General features: G+C 42.1%; 1 protein-coding gene across 3 annotated transcripts in view; it reads left to right on the top strand.

Annotated features, from left to right (window-relative positions):
* TBCK (TBC1 domain containing kinase) overlaps positions 1-21,624 on the top strand; it is a 194,937-nt gene that overhangs the window by 40,671 nt on the left and 132,642 nt on the right. For 2 of the 3 annotated variants that reach the window (XM_072119073.1, XM_072119083.1), the window contains exons 4-9: positions 6,170-6,284; positions 15,972-16,045; positions 17,760-17,901; positions 18,817-18,877; positions 19,857-19,918; positions 21,274-21,335. In XM_072119073.1, coding sequence (XP_071975174.1) covers positions 6,170-6,284; positions 15,972-16,045; positions 17,760-17,901; positions 18,817-18,877; positions 19,857-19,918; positions 21,274-21,335 — 516 coding nt within the window. Of the gene's footprint in view, positions 1-6,169; positions 6,285-14,171; positions 14,350-15,971; positions 16,046-17,759; positions 17,902-18,816; positions 18,878-19,856; positions 19,919-21,273; positions 21,336-21,624 lie in introns of those variants that run through there. The other variant, XM_072119092.1, reaches the window with a different exon arrangement.

Here is a 21,624-nt window from a genome sequence, read left to right as displayed (position 1 = left end):
CAGGAATTCAAAGTTAAACGGACGTCTGCTCCTGGATCTTTGCCGCAGTCCACACCTTAATAGCGATCCTATACTACTCACAAACATGACAAAAGCAACTATGCAATTGTTATCTTATGGGTTTTTGGAACATGTGCATGGTGAAGAATGGGGTTGTGGTGACAGGTTGCCTTCTTTATATCAGCATTATCAGTATTCATCTATTTAACAACTTTTCTACCAGCACCATCAAGTAAAATATGAAATATTTTCAACCATAATGCTGTGCATAATTCAACCAATTGGCTTTGGCTGAAGTGTTCATTTAAAGTGGACATTTCACCACCTCACTTAAATGTAGATTCGCATACCATTCAGGGTATTTGGTCTCTCTGTGATAATACCAACTAAAAAAATAAAGTAGACCTGTCATTTGGGTTGCCCAGTGAAAGACAGAAAATCCAAGCCCACAAGAAAATGGCGCAAATGTGTTTTTTACCAATTTCAATGCACTTGGAATTTTTTACCCGCTTCCCAGTTCACAGCATGGAAATTAAATACAAGTGGTTCCCTACTTAAGGACATCCGACTTACAGATGACCCCTAGTTACAGATGGGCCCCTCTGCCACTGTGACTTCTGGTGAAGCTCTCTGGGTGCTTAACTTTACTCCCAGACTTCCATGATCAGCTGTAAGTTGTCTGTAATGAAGCTTTGCTGATAATCCTTGGTTCCATTACAGCCAATAATATTGAAAATCCAATTCTCAACGGGACAAAAAAAAAATTGTCTAAAGCTACAATTATAAAATATACAGTTCCAACTTACATACAAATTCAACTTAAGTACAAACCCAAAGAATCTATCTTGTATTTAACCCAGGGAATGCCGCAAAAACCGAGCCCTCACACAGCTTTTTACACGGAAAAGTAAAAAGTTATAGATTTTTGAAGGTGGGGAGTAAAAAATGAAAACTCAAAAATGAAAAAAGGGCCTGGTCATTAAGGGGCTAAAAAATGTCAATAGAATATTAGCTGAATGTGTATGAACACAGCTTTTAGATGAGCACAGATAAATCACAGCTCACTACTGTTCATAGTAGCATCTCTGACATTGCCTACTGCTGATTGGACAGTATGAGAGAAGATTAGCACAACACATACCTCCAGCCCCTCCTCTCTGACAGAACACAGATTACAGTGATCAGATACTGGCACTGATCTCTCAGCAACTATGCCTCTCAATCTGTGTAGCAGCCCCAACAGAATGGTATGCTAATCTCCATATCATCTACAAAAACCTAGTAAAGCCTATACAAATTTGGTATCCTTGTGATCATATCGACCCAAAGAATAAAGAGGAAGTGTCATTTGGAGCACGGAATGAAAGCAGTAAAAACAGAGCCCACAAGAAAATGCAGCAATTGTGTTTTTCAGCGATTTTACCTTATTTGTAATTTTTTTTCCAGCTTTCCAGTACACGGCATAGAATATTAAATTGCACCACTCAAAAGTAAAAATTTGTCCTGCAGATAACAAGCCCTAACACATCTCTGTAAACGTAAAAATAAAGTTATCACTTTTGGAATGAGGGGAATAAATAACAGAAATGCAAAAATGAAAAAGGGCTGAGTCCTGTAAGGGTTAAGGGAAAAAAAATCTTTTCATACCTAGAAAGTATTTCACACGATGATTCTGCTCTTTATGAAGACTATCGGGGAATTTGCCTGTAAAGATGAATTACTTATCTTATTAGCCTGTTATCAGCAGACTCTATTAGTACAGGTGGTAAATCTGATTTGGGTTTTGTTCACACTTCATTTTTTGGACACTGTAAGCTACCCATGTACATCCTGAAAACGTTCTTGGGGTCAGAAGGATCCTTTTGACCTCTGTTTAGTCGGCCTACATTGCGTACAGGAGGAAACACTGGATGGAATAGTTTACTCGACTATAAGATAAGACTGTAAGGTGACTCTGTAAAGAAGTCACTAGATATCTTAGCTTAGTTATCACCTTTCTGTGTGATTATGTTGATAGGCGTTTAGCTGAGGTCATAATAATTCATTCCCCCAGTCGAAGCGAAATGTGCGAAATACGTGTCGGGGCTGGTGCTCACTACCTCTGGTGGGTATTTGTACTTGAAGTTACTGGTCTCCAATATTTTTTTGGTTCCTAACTCTATGTATTTTTTCCCCTCAGGTGGGCTTGATAAGGGATTACTTACACTCATTTTACAGCTATTTAAGCTTGTATGTGTACAAACTGTTTTACATTCTATATATAGGGATACCACAGGATTGATACCAGGGTAGTGTTTGCCATTTTATCTGTTGTTGCTCCAAATATGTCTGTTATATTTTGCATATAGTTTACACAATAAAGAGTACCTGCATATATACTTTATTTTGTGTCAATTGACTATTCTGTGTAAACTAAGATGGCTCTTTTTGGTGTTCTGTATGTGGGGTGTTTATGCTTGGCCCATCTTTTTTATCCCACCATACATTGGTGTACTAGAAGGATAGAGGACAGATGCTATTTGTGTTTTTTTTTTTAACCATGAAAAACATTTTATTAGTATCGATAGCAACAGTTACAAAGCAATTTCAAATACATATTATAGAATTTCTATTTCTTTCCTTTTTTACCCTTTCTCTTTCCCCTCTTTTTCCTTACAAAAATCATCTTTCATAAAATTAATCACCGTTGCATACAATATGTCACAATTTCCCTTTCCTCCCTCCCTACTTATCCCCCCTCCCCATACCGACAGGAAGGAGAAAAAAATAAATAAATAAAAATTAATAATTCAGATAATTTTCCCCCAACTAGAGTTCAGAGTTCCATAAACTTTCCCATTTTTTCCTTCCTTCCAATCCTTGCCTTTTGAACCAGACTTTTTCGTACTGCTTAATTTTATCGACCAGTTTGATCCATCCTTCTATAGAAATAGCCCCTGCATTCCCCCAGTTTCTTGCGATATACACTTTTCCCAGGTGCGTAACTCTCTGCACCAATAGCTGTGACCATTGATCTACATCTCTCCATATCTCCCAGAATCGCCACCCGTATCGTTGGGGTAATTTGTTCTTAAAATGTTCAAAATATAAGCAAAAACCTTATTCCAAAAATCTCCCATTATTGGGCAAAACCAGATAACATGAGCAAAATCCGCTTCTTGTCCACCACACCTCAAGCATCTATCATCAGCCCTCACCTTCATTTTATGTAACTGTGCTGGTGAAAAATAAATCATGTGTAAGATAATTTGCTGGATTAATCTGTGGTTCCAGCCCAAAGAGCAGTATCTAATATTTCTGTGAATTATATTCCATACGATAGGAGCATTGTCCTCTATTTCTACTAACTTTTCCCATCTATCTTGTGATTTGTGTCTATTGTCAAATGTCATACTCCTCACCAGATACTTATAAATCTTAGAGGTCATTTTCCTTGTATTTTTACCATTTTTAACCATCTCTATGCAATCATGTGATACTACCCTCAAGCGTGTACTATTTGGCCATATCTCAGAAAATCTCCTATACCGAGATTATATGCCTCTACAAGTTGATCAAAAGATTTAAACCTCCCTTCTGCAAAAAATTGTGCTATATACCTAACCCCCCTTTCTTCCCAAAACCTTAGGTCGGGTACTTTTGCTAATTCCGAAATCAGGAATGAGCTATGGTTAATTTTCCTATAGCTAATAAAAGAAGAAATGAGGGAGAGTTATTGTTGCCATTGGAACTGTATAATGTATGTGTGTGTGCTTGTGGTCGTTGTGTTTTAAAGACCTTTAATAAAACCTATCATACCCCTACCTCTGAGTTCACCATCCTTTTGGACCACAACCACCGTCCACTCCCACATATCCTATAAAGTGTGGCAACTTTATACAGGAGATCGCCTTCTGGAGGCAGCACCAGACCCAATTCGCCGTAAAGCTCTCAATAGCGTTGTGCCTGTCCGAAGCACAACCACACACGGTGAGCATGTCTACATTCATACTCTAAGATGTCACACTATTAGCGCTCTCTCCCTGTCCTCTCCTGCCACTTTCTCTACTATATAATGTATGTACATGAACATGACGGAGCGAATGAGCCTTTTATCAGTGAATAGAGGAGCGGATATTATATTTGTACCTAGTACTATTCAGCACATAGCTCTTACAACTCCTAGCAGAAAATCTTCATTTTACAAATACAATCTGATACCAACATAAGTTTTTTGAGACATAACAGAGAAAGTTCCAGAGGTTTAGTATCAACTTAATATATAGGTTGTACACTTGCAGATCTGAAGTTTCAAGAATGTGAATTTCTGGCTTTGTAATGTATCTGAATTTCATAAAAATAGATGTCTTGCTGCCCCCAAGAGGCCATATATATTCATGACACATAACTGCACGGTAATTGCCATGGTTCTGCTGCAGCGTTAGCATTGTAACAGCATTTTGCGCCCATTTTGCTGTTTTGCGCCCACCTCCTCGGCAGGCCGCTGCGCCCATCTTCACCCCCTCCACGCCCATATGGTGTGGAGTTGGCGTATTTGTTATTTTAATCGCAAGTTCTTGCATTGTGCAAGAATTTATGATTATTTCACTGCTTCTACGCCAGAAAACTTACAGTGATAAAATGTTTTCCCTTTTAGCATGTAAACAATGAAAATCATGCGGTCCACCTGCTTGATCATAAAAGTAAGCTCATATATGATGGGGAGAAGCACGCATATAGCTTTGGTTTAAATATTCCTTACCAACTTTGCTGCCAGAGGCTAGTATAGGTTGGTGTTTGGTGTTTGGCTTTAAGACCCAATATCCATTGTATATGTATAGCACCATATATATGGCCCATGGGGAACCCTTACTTAGAAGCCCAGCTGCAAGTGTGACTGCTGCAACCTGTATTTCTATGTCACCATACAAAGAAGCAGCCACTAAACAAAACTGGTTTCTGGAGATGATTTATTTAGGAAAGTTTTGTGGCTGTGATCTGTATAGGCAGAGGTGAGCTGTGACCATCACCTATTGTCAGCAATATGATCCTGTGTTATCTACTTTAAAATAATTCTTTTAGGTTATATTCAGATCATATGGTTACAGTTGCATCAAAACGTTATCGAAAAATGGCCTTCTGCCATTTACAATGCAGTGTTTGATTTTGCAGACCAAACATGTTAAATAAATGTCTCTCAATTCTTAGGATTATAAAAGCATCTCCATTGAATACTGTCAATCGCTGCTTTTATCATCAAGAGATATAAAATAAAAATACTTTTACATCACAATTATTGTATTTAGTGCCTCAGACTGTATATACATGCTGACAGGTTCTCTCTAAACCTTGAGGAACCTATAGATAGACTTTCAGCTCAGTGAAGGATCAGGTTACAGTGAACCGTGTTTTGTACTTCTCCAAAAAAGTAGATATATTTATAAATCAGCTTTTCTAACGTTGCAATTTAGATATTTATTACAGCTCAGCTGTAAATATAATGCATTTCTCTATTATGCAGATTCTGTTTGTGTGCAGGATATAGAGTTGGAGGAGCAGGATCTTCTACTTGTGCTGTGTATGGGATCACTAGTCTCTATACACCAGCTCAGGGAACATTAGAGATTGAGTTTCTAGAGTGGAAAAAACAGTCATGGATGCTTTCTAACAAAACCGCACCACTTCTGACCAAAGGCAGTGTGTGGTATTGCAACTAAGCTCCATTCATTTCTATTTAGCTGAGCTGCAATACCAGTCCAAACCATGGACAGCTGTGGCGCTATTATTGGAATAAAGGAGCCACTTTTTTCAACCTCTGGACAACCCCTTTAATCATCTAGTGATCATTTTATAAAGTTATGGAATTTTCAATTGATAAAAGAGGAGGACTTGAGTCTATTGTTTTTGGCGTACCATAAAATAAAAAATGATGTATCTGTAGTTCTGGTTTCCGTGTAACAGTTCTGATTTAATATGTGGTACTTTATAATACATGACCCAGCCTATTCCTCCAGATGAGGAAGACTTGTACTTTGCTAAAGAAGGGGGGTCCTGAGAAGTGACACCCATCTTTCACAATCTGTCTTGATGATCAGATTTTTTCTACACTTTCCATATTTTGAATATTCAGCTCATTTTTTGTTACCATGTTTTCAAAGCTAATCCTGCTCTTCCCTTCTCTCATCCCCAGTCCTTTGAAGATCCTGCACATTGCTTTTGAAGCCCTTCAGGGATTGGAATATTTGAACTGTCATCGCATTGTTCACCGGGCACTGTCTCCGTACAATATCCTGTTGGATGGAGAGGTGAGATTGAGTGATTTATATGGCTGGAAACTGTATTAAACACGCATGATAGATGTCTGCTTTATTCATGTAGTGTAAACCTACAAATCTGATCCTTTGTAGATAATTTAGGATTCATTCATGCAGCTATACTGATATATACTACCTCAACAAAGCTCTAAATGGGTTTAAAGGACATTAATTCTTGGCTTCTAAACCACTGCTTGTACGTTCATTAAGGGATATAGTCTTTGGAAGCATTCACGCTGAATTTTCAGTGTACACCTGAGAAATGTGCAGAAAATATCCAAAGGCCCCCAGTTATCCAACAGGTTATATGTATTCTTATAGATTTATATCTGGGGCTCAAACCCCTAATCATTGTAAGGTGACTTTCAAATTAAATGAGTCTGTGTCCAGCGCTGGAATTGACTAACTTGAATGAAAAGACAAGACCTGTCCTTGCAGGAAGTTAGCAACAAGACTGATAAATTTATTGAGGGACGGACATTTATAGAAAACCATAAGGCACTTTACATAAGGCGTGTAATTAGGAAAGCAACAACTATAATTGGGTGTTCTCACCCAGGAAATGTAACACTATTGGATGTAAGCACACAAAGGAGTCTGATACTATTGGCTACATGCAAATACTGAAACTTCCCAGGTGTTCGTCTGGATACCTTCCTCTAGGTGCTGCTAGTGAGCACTAAGCCTTTGTTCAGAGAGGGAAACACCCAAACTTAGTTATCACTACACAAAGTTATATGAAATGAATGCTGAGTCTTTAAAATGTCTGACAGTACGTAAGATGGCGTCTGAGTCCAGTGTAATATCTTTAACAATTCCCCCCTTTTGAGCTTTGCATGGCCTGTAACTTTTGTCCAGGGTGACCTCCTCAAACTCCAGGTACATACAGGTAGGCTAAGCCCTTACCTGCTGGACTTGTTAACTCTTCACCAGATCCCCTGGAGGCCAGTCACTCGGGGGTTACAGGCCTGCATACTCAAATTACATAATTGTGTTTCCATAGTTTATGGGTTTATTAAGAGGCTGGTTCTTCAACAAGACGGTATCCTCCACACCGGGACTTCTCCTGTCATGGTTCTTACCACCTGGACGGCCATCTGGGACATGGTGGACTTGATGAGGGAGACCACACAACACGCAATAAGTGACGAGAGCAAAATCACAATCCCCAATATCACCCCCACTTAAAGCAAACCCTTCCAATCCCCCAACCACAAAGTGAAGGACAAAGTGTCCACCCCAGAGTTTCTCTTGAGTTCCCTGGACAGTCCTTCAATCTCTTCAAGTGCATGGGTAATGGATCCATAGGGGGCGATGTCATCCGGGAGGTATATGCGACAAGCCACTCCCACCATTTTACAGACTCCTCCCTTCTCAGCAAGGATCATGTCCAAAGCCGTGCGGTTCTGGGAAGCATCTCGGATACAATCACAAATCTCTGTTGATTACAATAACACCAGTTAACCCAATCAACATCTTTGCTCATAGCTATCTGGGGAATAATGGACTCTAGACCTGCCCATATCTGATTGTGGGCCTTGTACTCATCTGGGACCCCCCTTGGTGCTCCCACTGTATCTATATAAACGTTGTCATCTAGGTGCTCCTCTCAGACCTCCAGAATCCTTTGGGATTCTCTACCTTTACTTTATGTGTCTGATCAAACTTATCCCTGGGGATCACGAGGAAGGAATGCACAAGTGTTATCACCGTACACTCACCTTCCCAGCCTCTAGGCCTGACCTGACTCTCCTATCCCCACAAATCCAGTACACATCAGACACTGCTAATACACCTGTGCTGCCAATGTTATAGAAGGTCATTGTCTTGTTGCACCAACTGTAGGTAAAGTCTCCTACCCTGGGGGCATCCTGGTCAGCCCTCTAGTTACAGTGATAGTCATGGTTGGGGTGTCCCTGAGCATACAGTCAGTCAGAAGAGACCAGCTAGCAGGAAGAATAAGTAAGCGTGGAAGCGTGCTGACTTCCCTCTAGCTTCACAGACGTGGCACTGGTCAGCAGGACTTGGAAAGGACCGTCGTTGCGAGGCTCCAGACTGTCTCTCTGGTGTCTCTTTACCACCACGTAGTCTCCAGGCTTCAGGTTATGCATCCTGAGGTCTCTGTCTGGATCTGAAAAAGTAATCAGAAACACTTTTGCGGACCTTTTCCAAGGCCTGGCTCAACTGTGTGGCATGTTCCACCTGGGTTCCTGCCATCAGCTATAGGGTCTGTGGGGAAGTAGGGGCCTAGTCTGGGTGCATAGCCAAAAAATAAAAATACTTCAAAGGGGGACAATCCCATCTTTCTGTTGGGGGTGTTCCTAACTGAATGGTGGGCAGCAGGAAAGCATTCGCTCCATGGTTTCCCTGTTACTTCCATGGCCTCATGGATCTCTAACTTAAGAGTGCCATTTATTCTCTCAAACCCACAACTAATTCGGGAAGGGGTGTGCAGGGCCTGTTCTACACCCAGGAGGGACAAGGCTTTAGGTCTTTACCTGTCCAGTGAAGTGGGTTCTGCGACCGGACTCTATGGTCTCCGGAAGTCCAAACCTGCAGAAAAATCTCACTCACCAACTTCTTGGCTGCAGCTCTCGCAGTAGCCTTGGTTATGGGAGAAGCTTCTGGCCACCCTGGAAAGAGATCAATGCACACAAGCACGTACTCCTACGTGCCACTTTTGGTAGCTGGATAAAATCCATCTGCAGTCTTTGGAAGGGATACAGCGGCTTGGGTGTCACCTTCCGTGGGGTCTTTACCACCTTACCCGGGCTGTGGCGGGCACAGACTATAAAGGCTTTCACTAGTCTAGTGACAGGGGTAGTAATGCCCAGGCAAACCACTTATGGTTTATGAGCACTAGCATGGCCATTTTGGATGTGTATGTGTCCGTAGGCTACTTGACTTACTGTCGGGTGCAGGGCTCCGGGCAGGCACACTCTCTCTCCCAGCATCAAGGTCCCTGGGCTCCAGCTTTCCTCCACACTCCCTTCACTTCTGATGACTCTCGGGCCACCAGGGACTGGAACACCTGTGGATCAAACTTTTAGCTCAGAACTCACCGCTGAGACTTCAGGACAGTCTCCGGGCTCCATCTGTGCAGCTGCCATCGCCATCCCGTCAGCCACATACTTGCCCTTGGCTTGTGGAGTCACCAAATTGTGTGTGCTTTTTCTTTTATTATCCCCACCTCTTGTGGAAGTAAGAGAGCATCCATGAGCTCTATAACCAGTGTGCCATGCTTAGAAGGGGGTCCCTGCAGAGGTGAGGAAATCTCTAGCCTTCCATATGGGTTCATAGTCGTGTTTAGACCCCAGAACTATACCTTCAGTATAGATGTTCGCCCTTTTACCTTCCACCAGCTGTAGCACTTCCCTGAGTGCCATCACTTCACCTCCTGCACTGACCTGTGTGGAGGGAGTGGTTCTGCTTGTACTACCTCATGTGCACCACTGACCACTGCATATCCAGTGTAGAACCGTCTGTCTTCTCCTGCATACCTGGAGCCACCTGAGAAAAAACTCAACATCTGCGTTAATCACCCTTCTCTCCCCCCTCTATGAATCCTGGAAGACTGGCGATAGAATGAAGGATTCAGAGCTGTGCACCTCATCAGTGTATCCTGGGGAATCAGGAGTGCACACTGGAGTCTGAGCGGTCTGCCCTTTGCTCAGATGCTTGGGCTGTAATTGGGTGAGGACACTGTGCAAGGTATGTGGGGTTTGCACTGTAACTGAGTGATCTAGGGTCTAGGATCAACTCACGGGCCTTGCTGAGCAGATTGCTGGCTGCAGCTACTGACACATGAGGGGCTCCCCTCACGACTGAGTCTAACCGGGCCTAATAGTGGGCCACTGGTAAGGCCACCACGTTCCTGGACTAGACACCTGTGGCGTGACCTAGATACTCAGTGCAAAATAAAACATAAGTTTTATCCTGTGGGATGTGCCTAGGGCCGGGGCACACAGGATTTCTCAGCTTAAGGCTATAGAATGCATCAATTGCCTCCTGACTAAGGGCAAATGGAGAAGAGGCAATTCAATTATCAAGGGGCAACATCAGGCTGGAGGCCGACCTTATCCCAGGCTGCAGGAGCTGGCCAGTCCTAGAAACATGTGAAGAGGCTTAGGGCCTCAGGGCAGGGGCACATTCTGGACTGCCAGCTTTCTTCCCTGTGCCAGGTATCTGCCTGTGGCTGAGAAGCAGTGGCCTAGGAAGACCACCTTCTCCTGGCAGTACCGGAGTTTGTCTCAGGAAACTTTACAACCCTTCTGGAACAGAAAACACATAAGGTCAATAAATGCATCCTGGCAAACAACAACAGTGGGTCCTCCGCATACTGATAAGGAGAACATCCAGTAAGGGGCTAGTCTGCCAGTCTACTCCCTATAGGGCTATGTAGTATGGAGTACTGGCTGGGGGAGTTTTACCCCCCTTGTGGGAATCTGCATCAGGTATACTGGATTACTACACTGGTAAAGGCAAATAGGTACTGGCAATCCTCCTGTAGGGGGGGCACAGAGAGGAAAACATTTGCCAACAGGGAAGAGTACTACAATGAAAGGCACTAACTCTATTTGGGGGGGGGGGGGGGCTGACATCCTTGTCCATTACCACCCCCCTTGTCCCGCCCTGTTGGGGCCGTCTAGGTTTCCTAGAGTGTGTCTCTTTGTATTCTTATCACAAGCAAATTCCTTTATGTCTTTTAGATTGTCAGCTCTGTTTCCCCCACTCAACACAGATGCTTTCTGTGTGCTTCAAGGCCACTTCTCACAGACATAGATAAGACAAAGCAAAGCCCAGCTACACAGAGATCTCCCCCTGATTAACTCTTTCAACTCCAGAAAGCAGGTACCAGAGACATTGCAACACTTTTTCTAGTAATTTTTCTGCAATTGTCAAGATCAAATAAGTTTTAAAATAAACAAACAGCGTTGCACACTCAAGACCCTTAGCAAATGTTTGAAATTGGTAAAAATATTTACCTGCCGGCATTTATTTCAAACATCCGCCAGGATGCCTCAAGGGTGAAGCTGCTGCTATCCTAGAACCAGCCTACAGTATAGAGTTATAGGCAATTAACTTTCAGGGACTTGAAAAGAATATACTGTCTTAAGATGGCCACCACTAAAAGATGGTAGGGCGTGTCATCTTCTCTAACCCCCCAGATACGGGGGTGGAGTCTAAGAGGGTGCTCTTCTGCATTCCAAAAGATTTTTTTTTTTTTTTTTTAATGAGCACTCTCTAGGATTCCTGTCCCTCTGCCCTGGTCTGTCCGTAGTCACTGGTCTAAGTCTCCAGTAATCAACCCCATCCACTTTCCTTTGTCATTAACTCTCTACTTACATCAAAACAACCTTCTGCCTGGGTGTGCCACTTTTTGTCTTTGAGCCAGCCACCATTTTCATCAAGTGCTGTCTCCTACCTTTGCACACTCAGGGAATCATCTAACATACCCAAAAACTTCAATACCTCATAACTTCCTTTTACCCACTCTTTACCTTTCCTGTGTGACACTATGTCAGTTGCCTTTTTAGGTCTGCAGTGTCCAGCTACAGTCTTACTTTGCTCACTACCCATTTTGTGGAATCTGTGGAATATCTGATTTTGTTCAAGGGCTATAGATATCCTCCGTACATACAGCTCCAGACTACCCCGCTAACTATCAGTAAGTACAAATTAGAGACCTTCACACAATATTTCAGAAATCAAGGAGAACCCTCAACTGTAAAATTCCCATCAGTGTCCTTCCTGCCTCTACTGTCCTTTCCGCATCACGGGGCCGCATCAATCCCGAAGGAACGATGCGTAAATTTGGCCAGAATTTGTCTCTGCAAACTTCCAGATTCTATCCGCGCTTACATGAACAAAAATCTCCACCATCACAAACTTTCTGAACTATCTCAACAATCCACAAGAGGGCACTGCAGACCTTTTTCTACAACATACATAGTCATGTCCAGTCTCTGTCGGTCACCGTACAAGTGATCCTTTGCCGAAATCATCGTGAACATACTATTATATATGGACATGTAAGGCAAAGTACATAATATCACACAAGGAGATGACCTTACCCAGTCCCTTTCAGCCAGTGAAACAGAACTACAGTCAAGGTAGACAAAAATAGACTTGACTTACCCCGACGAGCGCTCATTGTCAGTTCTGGTCACTGGCCGCCTGGACTCTTGCTGAGGTCACCTCGATGGTTAGAGGTCCATAAAAGTATGGCCAGCCAGGAGACGCCAATTCTTATAGATTTATATCTGGGGCTCAAACCCCTAATCATTGTAAGGTGACTTTCAAATTAAATGAGTCTGTGTCCAGCGCTGGAATTGACTAACTTGAATGAAAAGACAAGACCTGTCCTTGCAGGAAGTTAGCAACAAGACTGATAAATTTATTGAGGGACGGACATTTATAGAAAACCATAAGGCACTTTACATAAGGCGTGTAATTAGGAAAGCAACAACTATAATTGGGTGTTCTCACCCAGGAAATGTAACACTATTGGATGTAAGCACACAAAGGAGTCTGATACTATTGGCTACATGCAAATACTGAAACTTCCCAGGTGTTCGTCTGGATACCTTCCTCTAGGTGCTGCTAGTGAGCACTAAGCCTTTGTTCAGAGAGGGAAACACCTAAACTTAGTTATCACTACACAAAGTTATATGAAATGAATGCTGAGTCTTTAAAATGTCTGACAGTACGTAAGATGGCGTCTGAGTCCAGTGTAATATCTTTAACATATGCTGCTCAGGGCACAAACCCCAGGGCCTCTCCCACTTCACATGAAGTAGGGGTTTCCCACAGAGCTTCAACTTTGGCCTAATGATCCTTCTGAATTTGCAGCAGTCGGGCTTCTGGGGCAGAAACCAGCCCCAATGAAGTACAAGGGAGAGGATGGTTCCAGTGCTCTCTGTTCTCCTGTCAGAAACCTCGATTTAGAAGCAGCACTCCGAGATAAATCAAAGTTTCTTTATTCCCTCGGGGAAGAATGCAAAGTTTCGGCTGATTCTATGCAGCCATTCTCAAGCAGAGGGTCTTGAGTCGGATCCTTCTGAAGCATGCACCCTCTCTGGATTTAATCCAGTCACAGTGCTGCTCTAAAAACTTGTTTGGTGCAGAGGAAAGTATTGTAATCTGGGTCCATTACCTAAAACATCATATTACTAAGGGTCGGTGGAGCGCATTTTCTTCAGGTTTCCAGGGCCGTCGGACAACCCGATGGATTCGGACTACGAGTGGGTTTTAACATTTAGAATTGTGATGCAAGACACGCACTTACACGCACCGGGAAGAAGAAGGTGAACTCCGGCAGGAAAGCAACGGATGCAGGAACTCGGGCACACTAACTTCATGAATCGCTCCGGACTTCATCTTCATCTGACCGCCAGAATCGGGGATTGCGACAGGACCGGGTAAGTAAATTTACCCCATAATGATTGCAGTAGTACAGAGAAAAACAACTTTTAACTCTGTGTGAAATCACTGCCTAAAGTCAAGGAGTCAAGAGGCTGAATGCTGAAGTCACTTCTCCCCACCTCTGCTGTGACCTTGCCTGACTACAGATTACATGTCACTCTATGCTGCTGCAACCATCGTAGACCCTGACCACAGACCATGCGCGGGAAACCAGTACACACAGAGGATGCGCCTTTGATAAGGATGTATAACCATGGCTGGGACAAGGGGTAGGCAATCACTGAGGGCCCTCTATAATAACCAGAGGTATGTGCGTCTTTAAAACACACATACCGCTGATTACTGGATGAAGGCAGCACAATGTTACCACTGACTGAACCCTCTCTACAGTATTACCCACATGGCCCCATCTAGGTCATAGAGAGGATTCCGCCAGCCGTGTCGTCATGCTGCTGCCATCCTATGTAAGAAGAAGCACATGAGTGACACAGAGACTGCAGGGAGCATGGGTAGTTGAGAATCCAAATTCATGTAACTACTGATACCATATTGCACATGTCCATGAGATCAAGATAAAGAAAAAAGTGCAAGTGCCTAGTACTGAAACCAGTCTATTGCTATGTGATCCAAGGTTACTATATTTCAGATCATATTGAAAATATCCCTTAGGCCATAAGATGCAGCAGCAGAACAAATGTCCTCATAAATAGAACAGAATAGAAGAACATATATATTTAGCTTAGTGTATGACCCGAGGAGTGCAACAGGATGGCATCAGCCCATATCGTCAGTCCTTGTGGCATGGTGGGAGTTATTTTTAGACCAGTCTAATCGTTGCCAGGACGTCATTCACCACACGCACTACTTTTATGTGCCTAGGCATCTATGTCTGTGGTCCCCATACGTATAAACCTTCCGTTGTGTGCAATTCAGAGCTGTGCACATGCGCCTCTCATCCTAAGCGCACCCTTATTTTGTCCATTCATGACCCAGAGGGATGCGCATGCGTAGTGTGGTTTGGTATGAGATACTAAAGAGAACCTGACAGATAACTACAGGAATGATCTGGGGTTGTTGCTTAAACAAGTAAGAAGAGTGCGTCTGATAAACGATAATGAGTTAAGGTTCCCATTACCCAATTACCCCCAGATAGCAACTTTTTACGGGCTACCGAAAAATCCATAAAGCATACCCACCCCTAAAATGGAAACATTTGGAAACAATGCTATCACTCCCTGCTGGCTGGCTTAGTATCAGGCTCTGTGATTTACCGGTACTTATAATTAAGTTAAACATGAAGAAAGGACCCTTGCTTACAGGTAACTGAGGCCTGACTAGTGACAGTGATAATGCTAGACTATGGAATTATACTACACTGAGTGACCGGATTTACATCAGATGGCGAACTGGCTAAAGTGTTAAGCGTAGATAGGTCCAGAGCTATTACCATAGCTGTGTCAGTCTCTGACATTTAGGAAGGAAGAGGCTGTGGGTATCCAGTGCTTCAGACCTCTGCCCCTTGTACTCTGTATTTAGTCAAACCAAGGTCCATTCACCTCAGTTTATACCACATGTGCCTTCCGAATAATGAGAGCATGCGTAGCAAAGGCATCTAAATCCTGCCATTTAAATACTGTCACTGAAAAGTTGAATTTGCTATGCAGAAAACAAGCCCACACACCGCTCTGTACACGAGAAAATAAAAATGTATGGATGTTTGAAATTGTGGAGCAATAAACAAACACAGAAACAAAATACCGCCAAATCTTTAAGGTGTTAAATAAGGCTGTATAATATATCATACTTTGGCTACATTCACACGATGTATGCCCAGTGTACCGTAGTACGGCGGGTATACATTGGAACTGCAGAGAGGAGCAGGGGATGAGTGCAGCTCACCCCCACCCCTCTCCATGGGAATATACAGCGCACAGCGTCATAATACGTAGACAGTTGGGACATGTCCTATCTTTCTACGCTCCCGTATGGTGTTGTGAGCCCATAGAAGTGTATGGGGGACGTATATATACGTCCTCCATATGTCCATGTGAATGTAGCCTTTCTTTGTTTATTTCCTCATGACAATAACGAATAAAGAAAAACGTTAGAATAAAACCACTCTTTTGGCATAAACTGAAGAATTGGGCCTCATGGATAGCGGGAAATACATGCAGGAAGTATTCAGAGATGTGAACACAGTCTTAATCTGATCTGAGGTGTCATTTATGTCGTTTTCTTTGTCTGTTTCTCCAGGGTCATGTTAAGATGGCTAAATTTGGTCTTTACTACATAACAGATCACGGATCAGATGTAGATTTTCCCATCGGGTAAGACTATTAATTTCTGCTGTAATATAACAGATCAGTAGATGGCAGTGTAGTAACAGTGTTGGAAAGCTGAGCGCTTGCATAGTTTATAGCATTGCATCTCTAGTATACTGCATATTCACTCTAAGAGGAGACTAAAGTGTATACTCACACCCAACAAGTATACATCTAGAGTGCACTCACTAAATATAGAGGTTAGTATAGAGGTTAAAATCTGATATTAAATTAGATTTTCTCCATGTCACAATAAAATGAATTTTCATTAAAGAAATAATGCATTACTAAAAAATGTTGTGCCCCACCTTTTAATCTTCTGTTTCTCAGTTTCCTCTTGATTTCTATAAAGTGGCTTCCCCATTCTCAGTCTACTTTATGGACTTTATGGTCATTCTGTGATCGGTCCATTCTGTGCTTTAATAGTCTGAGACACACTTTCCTATCGTTCCCCTCTACTTACTTTGGGCATCTCCACTCAAGAGCACAAGGGAGTGTCTCAGACTCTAAAGCACAAGGATTAAAAGATACTAACATCAAAAAAGGTGTCATGCCGTGCCTGCTGCGGGCACTAGTGGGACACTTAGAGTATAAACTCTAGTAGTTGCAGAAAGACCACTTCTTATCATGTAGGTTTGTGTTTATGCATTATATTGGATCTCTGTGTCAGAAGAGTAGACCATCCATTTTTATATAGATACTTTAGGTTTTTAGTTAGAACCTTAAGATCATTCACTTAAAGGGAAACTGTCAGCAGGATTACACATATCAGGTTAATGACAGCTACTGCAGGTCACATTGTACACAACACAAACATGAATTTGACTGAATTTGAATATCTGATGCTTAATATTTGAGCCCAAGTCATGTGGGCTCCTATCTCCAGGACTTCTTCCGAGCTGCACCAATTTTCTGGAATGTCCTACCGCTGTCTATCAGACTAATTCCCAACCTCCAAATTACTTTCTGTATCAATTCCTTATGGTTTTCTAGATCTTCACTTGCTCTCCTGCTATAAAAGCTTCTATTTTAAATTCCAGCTAATAGAAATCGGTCCATGTGATGTGGTGGACACGCAGGTGCACGAACCATTATTATCACAGAGCGTAATAGGAGTTGGGTGGTAATAACAGCTCATGCACATGCATGTCCATCACATCACATGGACAGATTTCTAACCACTGAAAGCAAAGATAGAAGCTTTTATAGCAGGACAACGAGCAGAGATCTAAAGGAATTGATACAGAAAGTATATTGGAAAATTTTATTTTTGTAATTTTTCCTAACACAAACCATATAAAATATTTGCTGAAAGTGGACAACCCCTTTAAGACCCATCTCTTTAGGCAAGCCTATCACATTCCCTAATTGCATGAAACTTCAAATCTCTCTCTACTAATCCATTCTATGTAATCATCCTGTCTGTTATCCAGCAAACACCAGATACCAAATACCAGATCCTTCTCCGCAGCCACGTTCACCTTGGACTCTGTATATAAGATGGTGGTTGATGACTGGTTCAAGCGGCTTTTTTATGTATTAAATAATTTTTATATATGAATGAATTCATTATGGTAAAATCTGTTGACAGGTTCCCTTTAAATCTGAAAAGCATGAGAGAGTCTCACTTTTTTTTTTTTTTTGTAAAACAATGTTATTATTTATTCCCTACCACTCTCCATCAATAGTGGGACTGAAGCATCCTGAATTCTTCTTTCAGATACCCATCCTATTTGGCACCAGAAGTAATTGCTCAGGGAATCATAAAACCAAAGGATCCCACTCAGTATGAGAGACCTCTGCCTTCAGGGCCCAAGTCAGACGTGTGGTCACTGGGTGTGATTTTGTTTGAACTTTGTATGGTAGGTAAAGCGGGCTAGAATGGTGTAATTGTATAGATTCTAATCTCTATATATATTGTGTGTATATATACATGTATAATTAGGGATCAGGCCTTGTATGCCAGTTATTGGTATACAAGTCCTGAAATATTCGCAATTACTTGTAAAACGCCAGTAATTGCGATTATTTACCCCTTCACGCCATCTTCATGCCACGTGGGCGTGGAGTGATCGTGAAAGGTGCGTGGCCGGCGGCAGAGTGGGTCTTCCTGAATGTTTACAGGCTTTTTTTATGCAAAACTCTGCCTGAGGGCGCATCTGCCCACTGCATATATTATTAAAGGGAACCTGTCACCAGGAGAGCCATTTTTAGCACTCCCCCAGTCCCCAAAGAGCATAGTACATACGCTGCCAAAGTGTTTTTGTATAAAAAATAGGTTTTACAGAAAAAAAGATATGTTATATTGTACCTTTCATTAGTATCTGCTGTGTGACTAGGCAGTTGCCAATTGGGAGAGACTGGAAAGGAGCAGTTCCCCCCCCACCCTTGGGAAACATGTGACCTTTTCAAATATATGAATAACTCCCCTCACTTGGGATTGGCTGTAGAGGAGCAGGGGGCGTCGCCAAGCCCAGTGATGGGTGTTTTCATATATTTGAAAAGGTCACATGGAGAAGCTGTTCCCCAAGGGTGGGGGGGAAACTGCTCCTTTCCAGCTCCTCCCAAAAGGCAACTGCCTAGTCACACAGCAGATGCTAATGAAAGGTACAATATAACATATCTTTTTTTCTGTAAAACCAATTTTAGAAATGGGTCTCCTGGTGACAGGTTCCCTTTAAGTCTAAGCCTCCTCTAAGGCGTGGAACCGCAACGGTGTACAATAAATCGCCCCCATGTTACCATGTGATAATAGAATTCCTTTTTTTATTTCTTAGGGAAGAAAATTATTTCCAAGTCTGGACATATCAGAGAAGCTAAAAGTAATACTAGAATTGGGTATGTAGCAATTCTCAATGCGAACATACTTTGTAAAAATGCTTGTCTTTTGTTTTTTTTAAATTCTTAACTTTAGAAAAGATAACAGGAGCTGAGCAGACTGTTTTGTTTATTTGGATACGTTCAGTGTATACAGTACGACAGGAGAGCTTCTGATGTATTTGTGGAACGTGTCCATAGATGTAGCACATACCTTCGTTTTCCCCCGCTCAGCAGGAAACACTTGATGGAAAGATGCAAAAGTCTGCACTGTAACATCCTGCTTCATGCTGGAGTTTTCTGTAAATTTTGTGGAGGCCATAATAGTCTATGGGGGCGTATGCAACTGTGTCACTGGCTGCAGACAGTCAATGGCTGCAAAATGAGGATGGATTCTCCTCCATCTCACAGCGGGGAGTGGGAGGAACTGGACATATCCCAGTGCATGAGCATACAGTGGGGTACGTTCTAACCTTCCATTGTAAAAAAAAAAAACTTGAGGAATCCGCCCCACTTATTCGTACAATGGTGACCTTTAGCCTTATATAGTTTTCTGGGGAAAGAGTCAACATAGTCCAGTGTGTGGTACTACAGAATGACACCTGTTTCTATGTAGTCTGTATTCATATGCCTCACCCAGCTTTTCCCATTTCTGAGTGGTGCAAACATAAATTGGACTGTGAACGTCATGGGAGGGCTCAGTATCTGTCTGGTTACTATTGGTTACAGTCTGTTTTTGTACAGTTTTCTTTTCCTTTACATTTTTGATAAAGGTCGGGTGAGACCATAATCATTCCCATGCTTTCCAGCTGCAAGTAATATCATGTGTGCAGGAAGCATTGATCTGCATTAAATCATATGTTTGCTTTTTGTACATTTCCCTTCCGCTAGTATTTACCTTTCCAGCCCTCACCAAATCCCAGCTTGCAATTTTTGCCGTGTTTTCAAGTCCTTATACGTATGGCATGGGTCTCATTTTCTTGTTATTTTGTTCCCTCAGGCTGCGTCGATGACATTGTGACCGTGCTCGCTGAAGAACATGGATGTGTGGAAGTGATAAAGGTGTGTGAAGTGCTTTGCTATTCCCAGGAAATTGCTGTTAAAGCTGGTGGCATGTATTGTGAGAGGTGATGTAAGGTGATGATATTCCCTGTAGGTGGCAGTACAGAGCAGGTGAGAGCCCTTCTCATCAATTCTAGCAGGAAGCATTGCAAATCATCTGGAACAAGAGCCGAATTGGATTTATCCCTTTTCTCCGGCTGTCATCACCGTGTGTAAATGCTTGTTACAAAGCCGGCTGCTACTTCCTAGTCTTGTAATGATGCCGCACACATTAATACCTGGGAAATGCCAGATAATGCATGGCTTGTAGTGCGGTGTAAGCAGAATATTAAGTATAGGTTATAAACCCAAATTATACATGACCTTGTTTCTCAAAAAATAGGATAATCATGTACAATAATCAAGTAACTGTAAATATGTCTAGATGGTTGGATTGATACCGGTTAATGCTTGAATTCGCCACAACTGACTGGGCATAGATCATGCCACTATATTGTTGTTGTTGTTGTTGTAATAAATGTTTTACTTTTAAATAATCTTTTAACCTTCCCCGCCAATCCAATGTGTCTTAACTTACTTTATGCTTTCTTGAGCAGTTAACCCTGCTTGTTCCATTCTCCACACGGCCATGTGATCATTAGACAGACTTGCCGTATAACATGGCTTTCCGGTTCACATAAAATGGACTGTGAATGGACAATCATGAGACTTGCATGGGGACTGATACAAGCAGGATATATCCTAAAGTATCGTGTTTTAATAAACCACCCATGTTTCATTTATCACTAAATAATAACATAATAATAATAACATAAATAATAAAGCAGGGTCATTTACTCATTGATGCAAGCACTGTGCCTGAAGTATCTTATATTTGTTATCCATGGCCTCCTTCCTTCTACTTTTAAATTTATGCTAATGAGCCATAATGACTCTGGGGGCTTTACCTGTGTATCTCTGTGCTGCTGATTGACAGGCTGTTACAGTGTCTCAGCCCTGCTCCCTTGGTACTTTCTCCTCCCTCTTCATGATGTAATCTCATGATGGCAGGGATTTTTAGCACACAGTAGGAGGGGATGATGTGAAAGTGCTTCTTTCACATCTTATCAGCCTGTGAAGCTACAGCACAGAGGGGCTCTGGTAAGACCCCCAGAAACCCTTCAGCTTTGGAAGGGAGGAAGCCATGGATTACAAATATAAGAAGATTACCACAGTCTCTGTGCCTGGATCTAAGTGTAAGTGTCCCTGGTTTATCACACTTGATTTTGATGGTTGATTTCCTCTATTAATAGGATGGGGCAGCACAAATTCGTAACCATCTAACAGGAATTTTTTTTCTTATCTATTTTTTAAAGAGTCTTCCGGTAAATGTCCAAACATTATTAAGAAAATGTCTTACTTATCATCCTTCAAAAAGGTGAGTTTATTGTTAGTGAAAGTGATTTGACTATGTATCTTCCACACCAGCTGCTGCTTGTCCGATCTGAACTTTCATATTGATTTACCACCCCATCTGTGTCTTTACTGTCCTATTATAATCCGCTGCCGTGAGTTCAGGACAGTAGAGCCAACAAGAAATTTGAGCCATGTTTTTGGACTGCACACAATTATCTGTGACTCCATATTATTTTTTACATTTGAAAGTGTATCACTCCATGCAGGTCCTCCTTGTTAAGATTTTTTCAAATATTAATTAATTTTATTTG

Source organism: Engystomops pustulosus, chromosome 1 (assembly GCF_040894005.1).
Source record: "Engystomops pustulosus chromosome 1, aEngPut4.maternal, whole genome shotgun sequence".
NCBI lineage: Eukaryota > Metazoa > Chordata > Amphibia > Anura > Leptodactylidae > Engystomops > Engystomops pustulosus.
The sequence above is the reverse complement of the archived record's forward strand: the minus strand, read 5'-3'. Positions and strand labels throughout refer to the sequence as shown.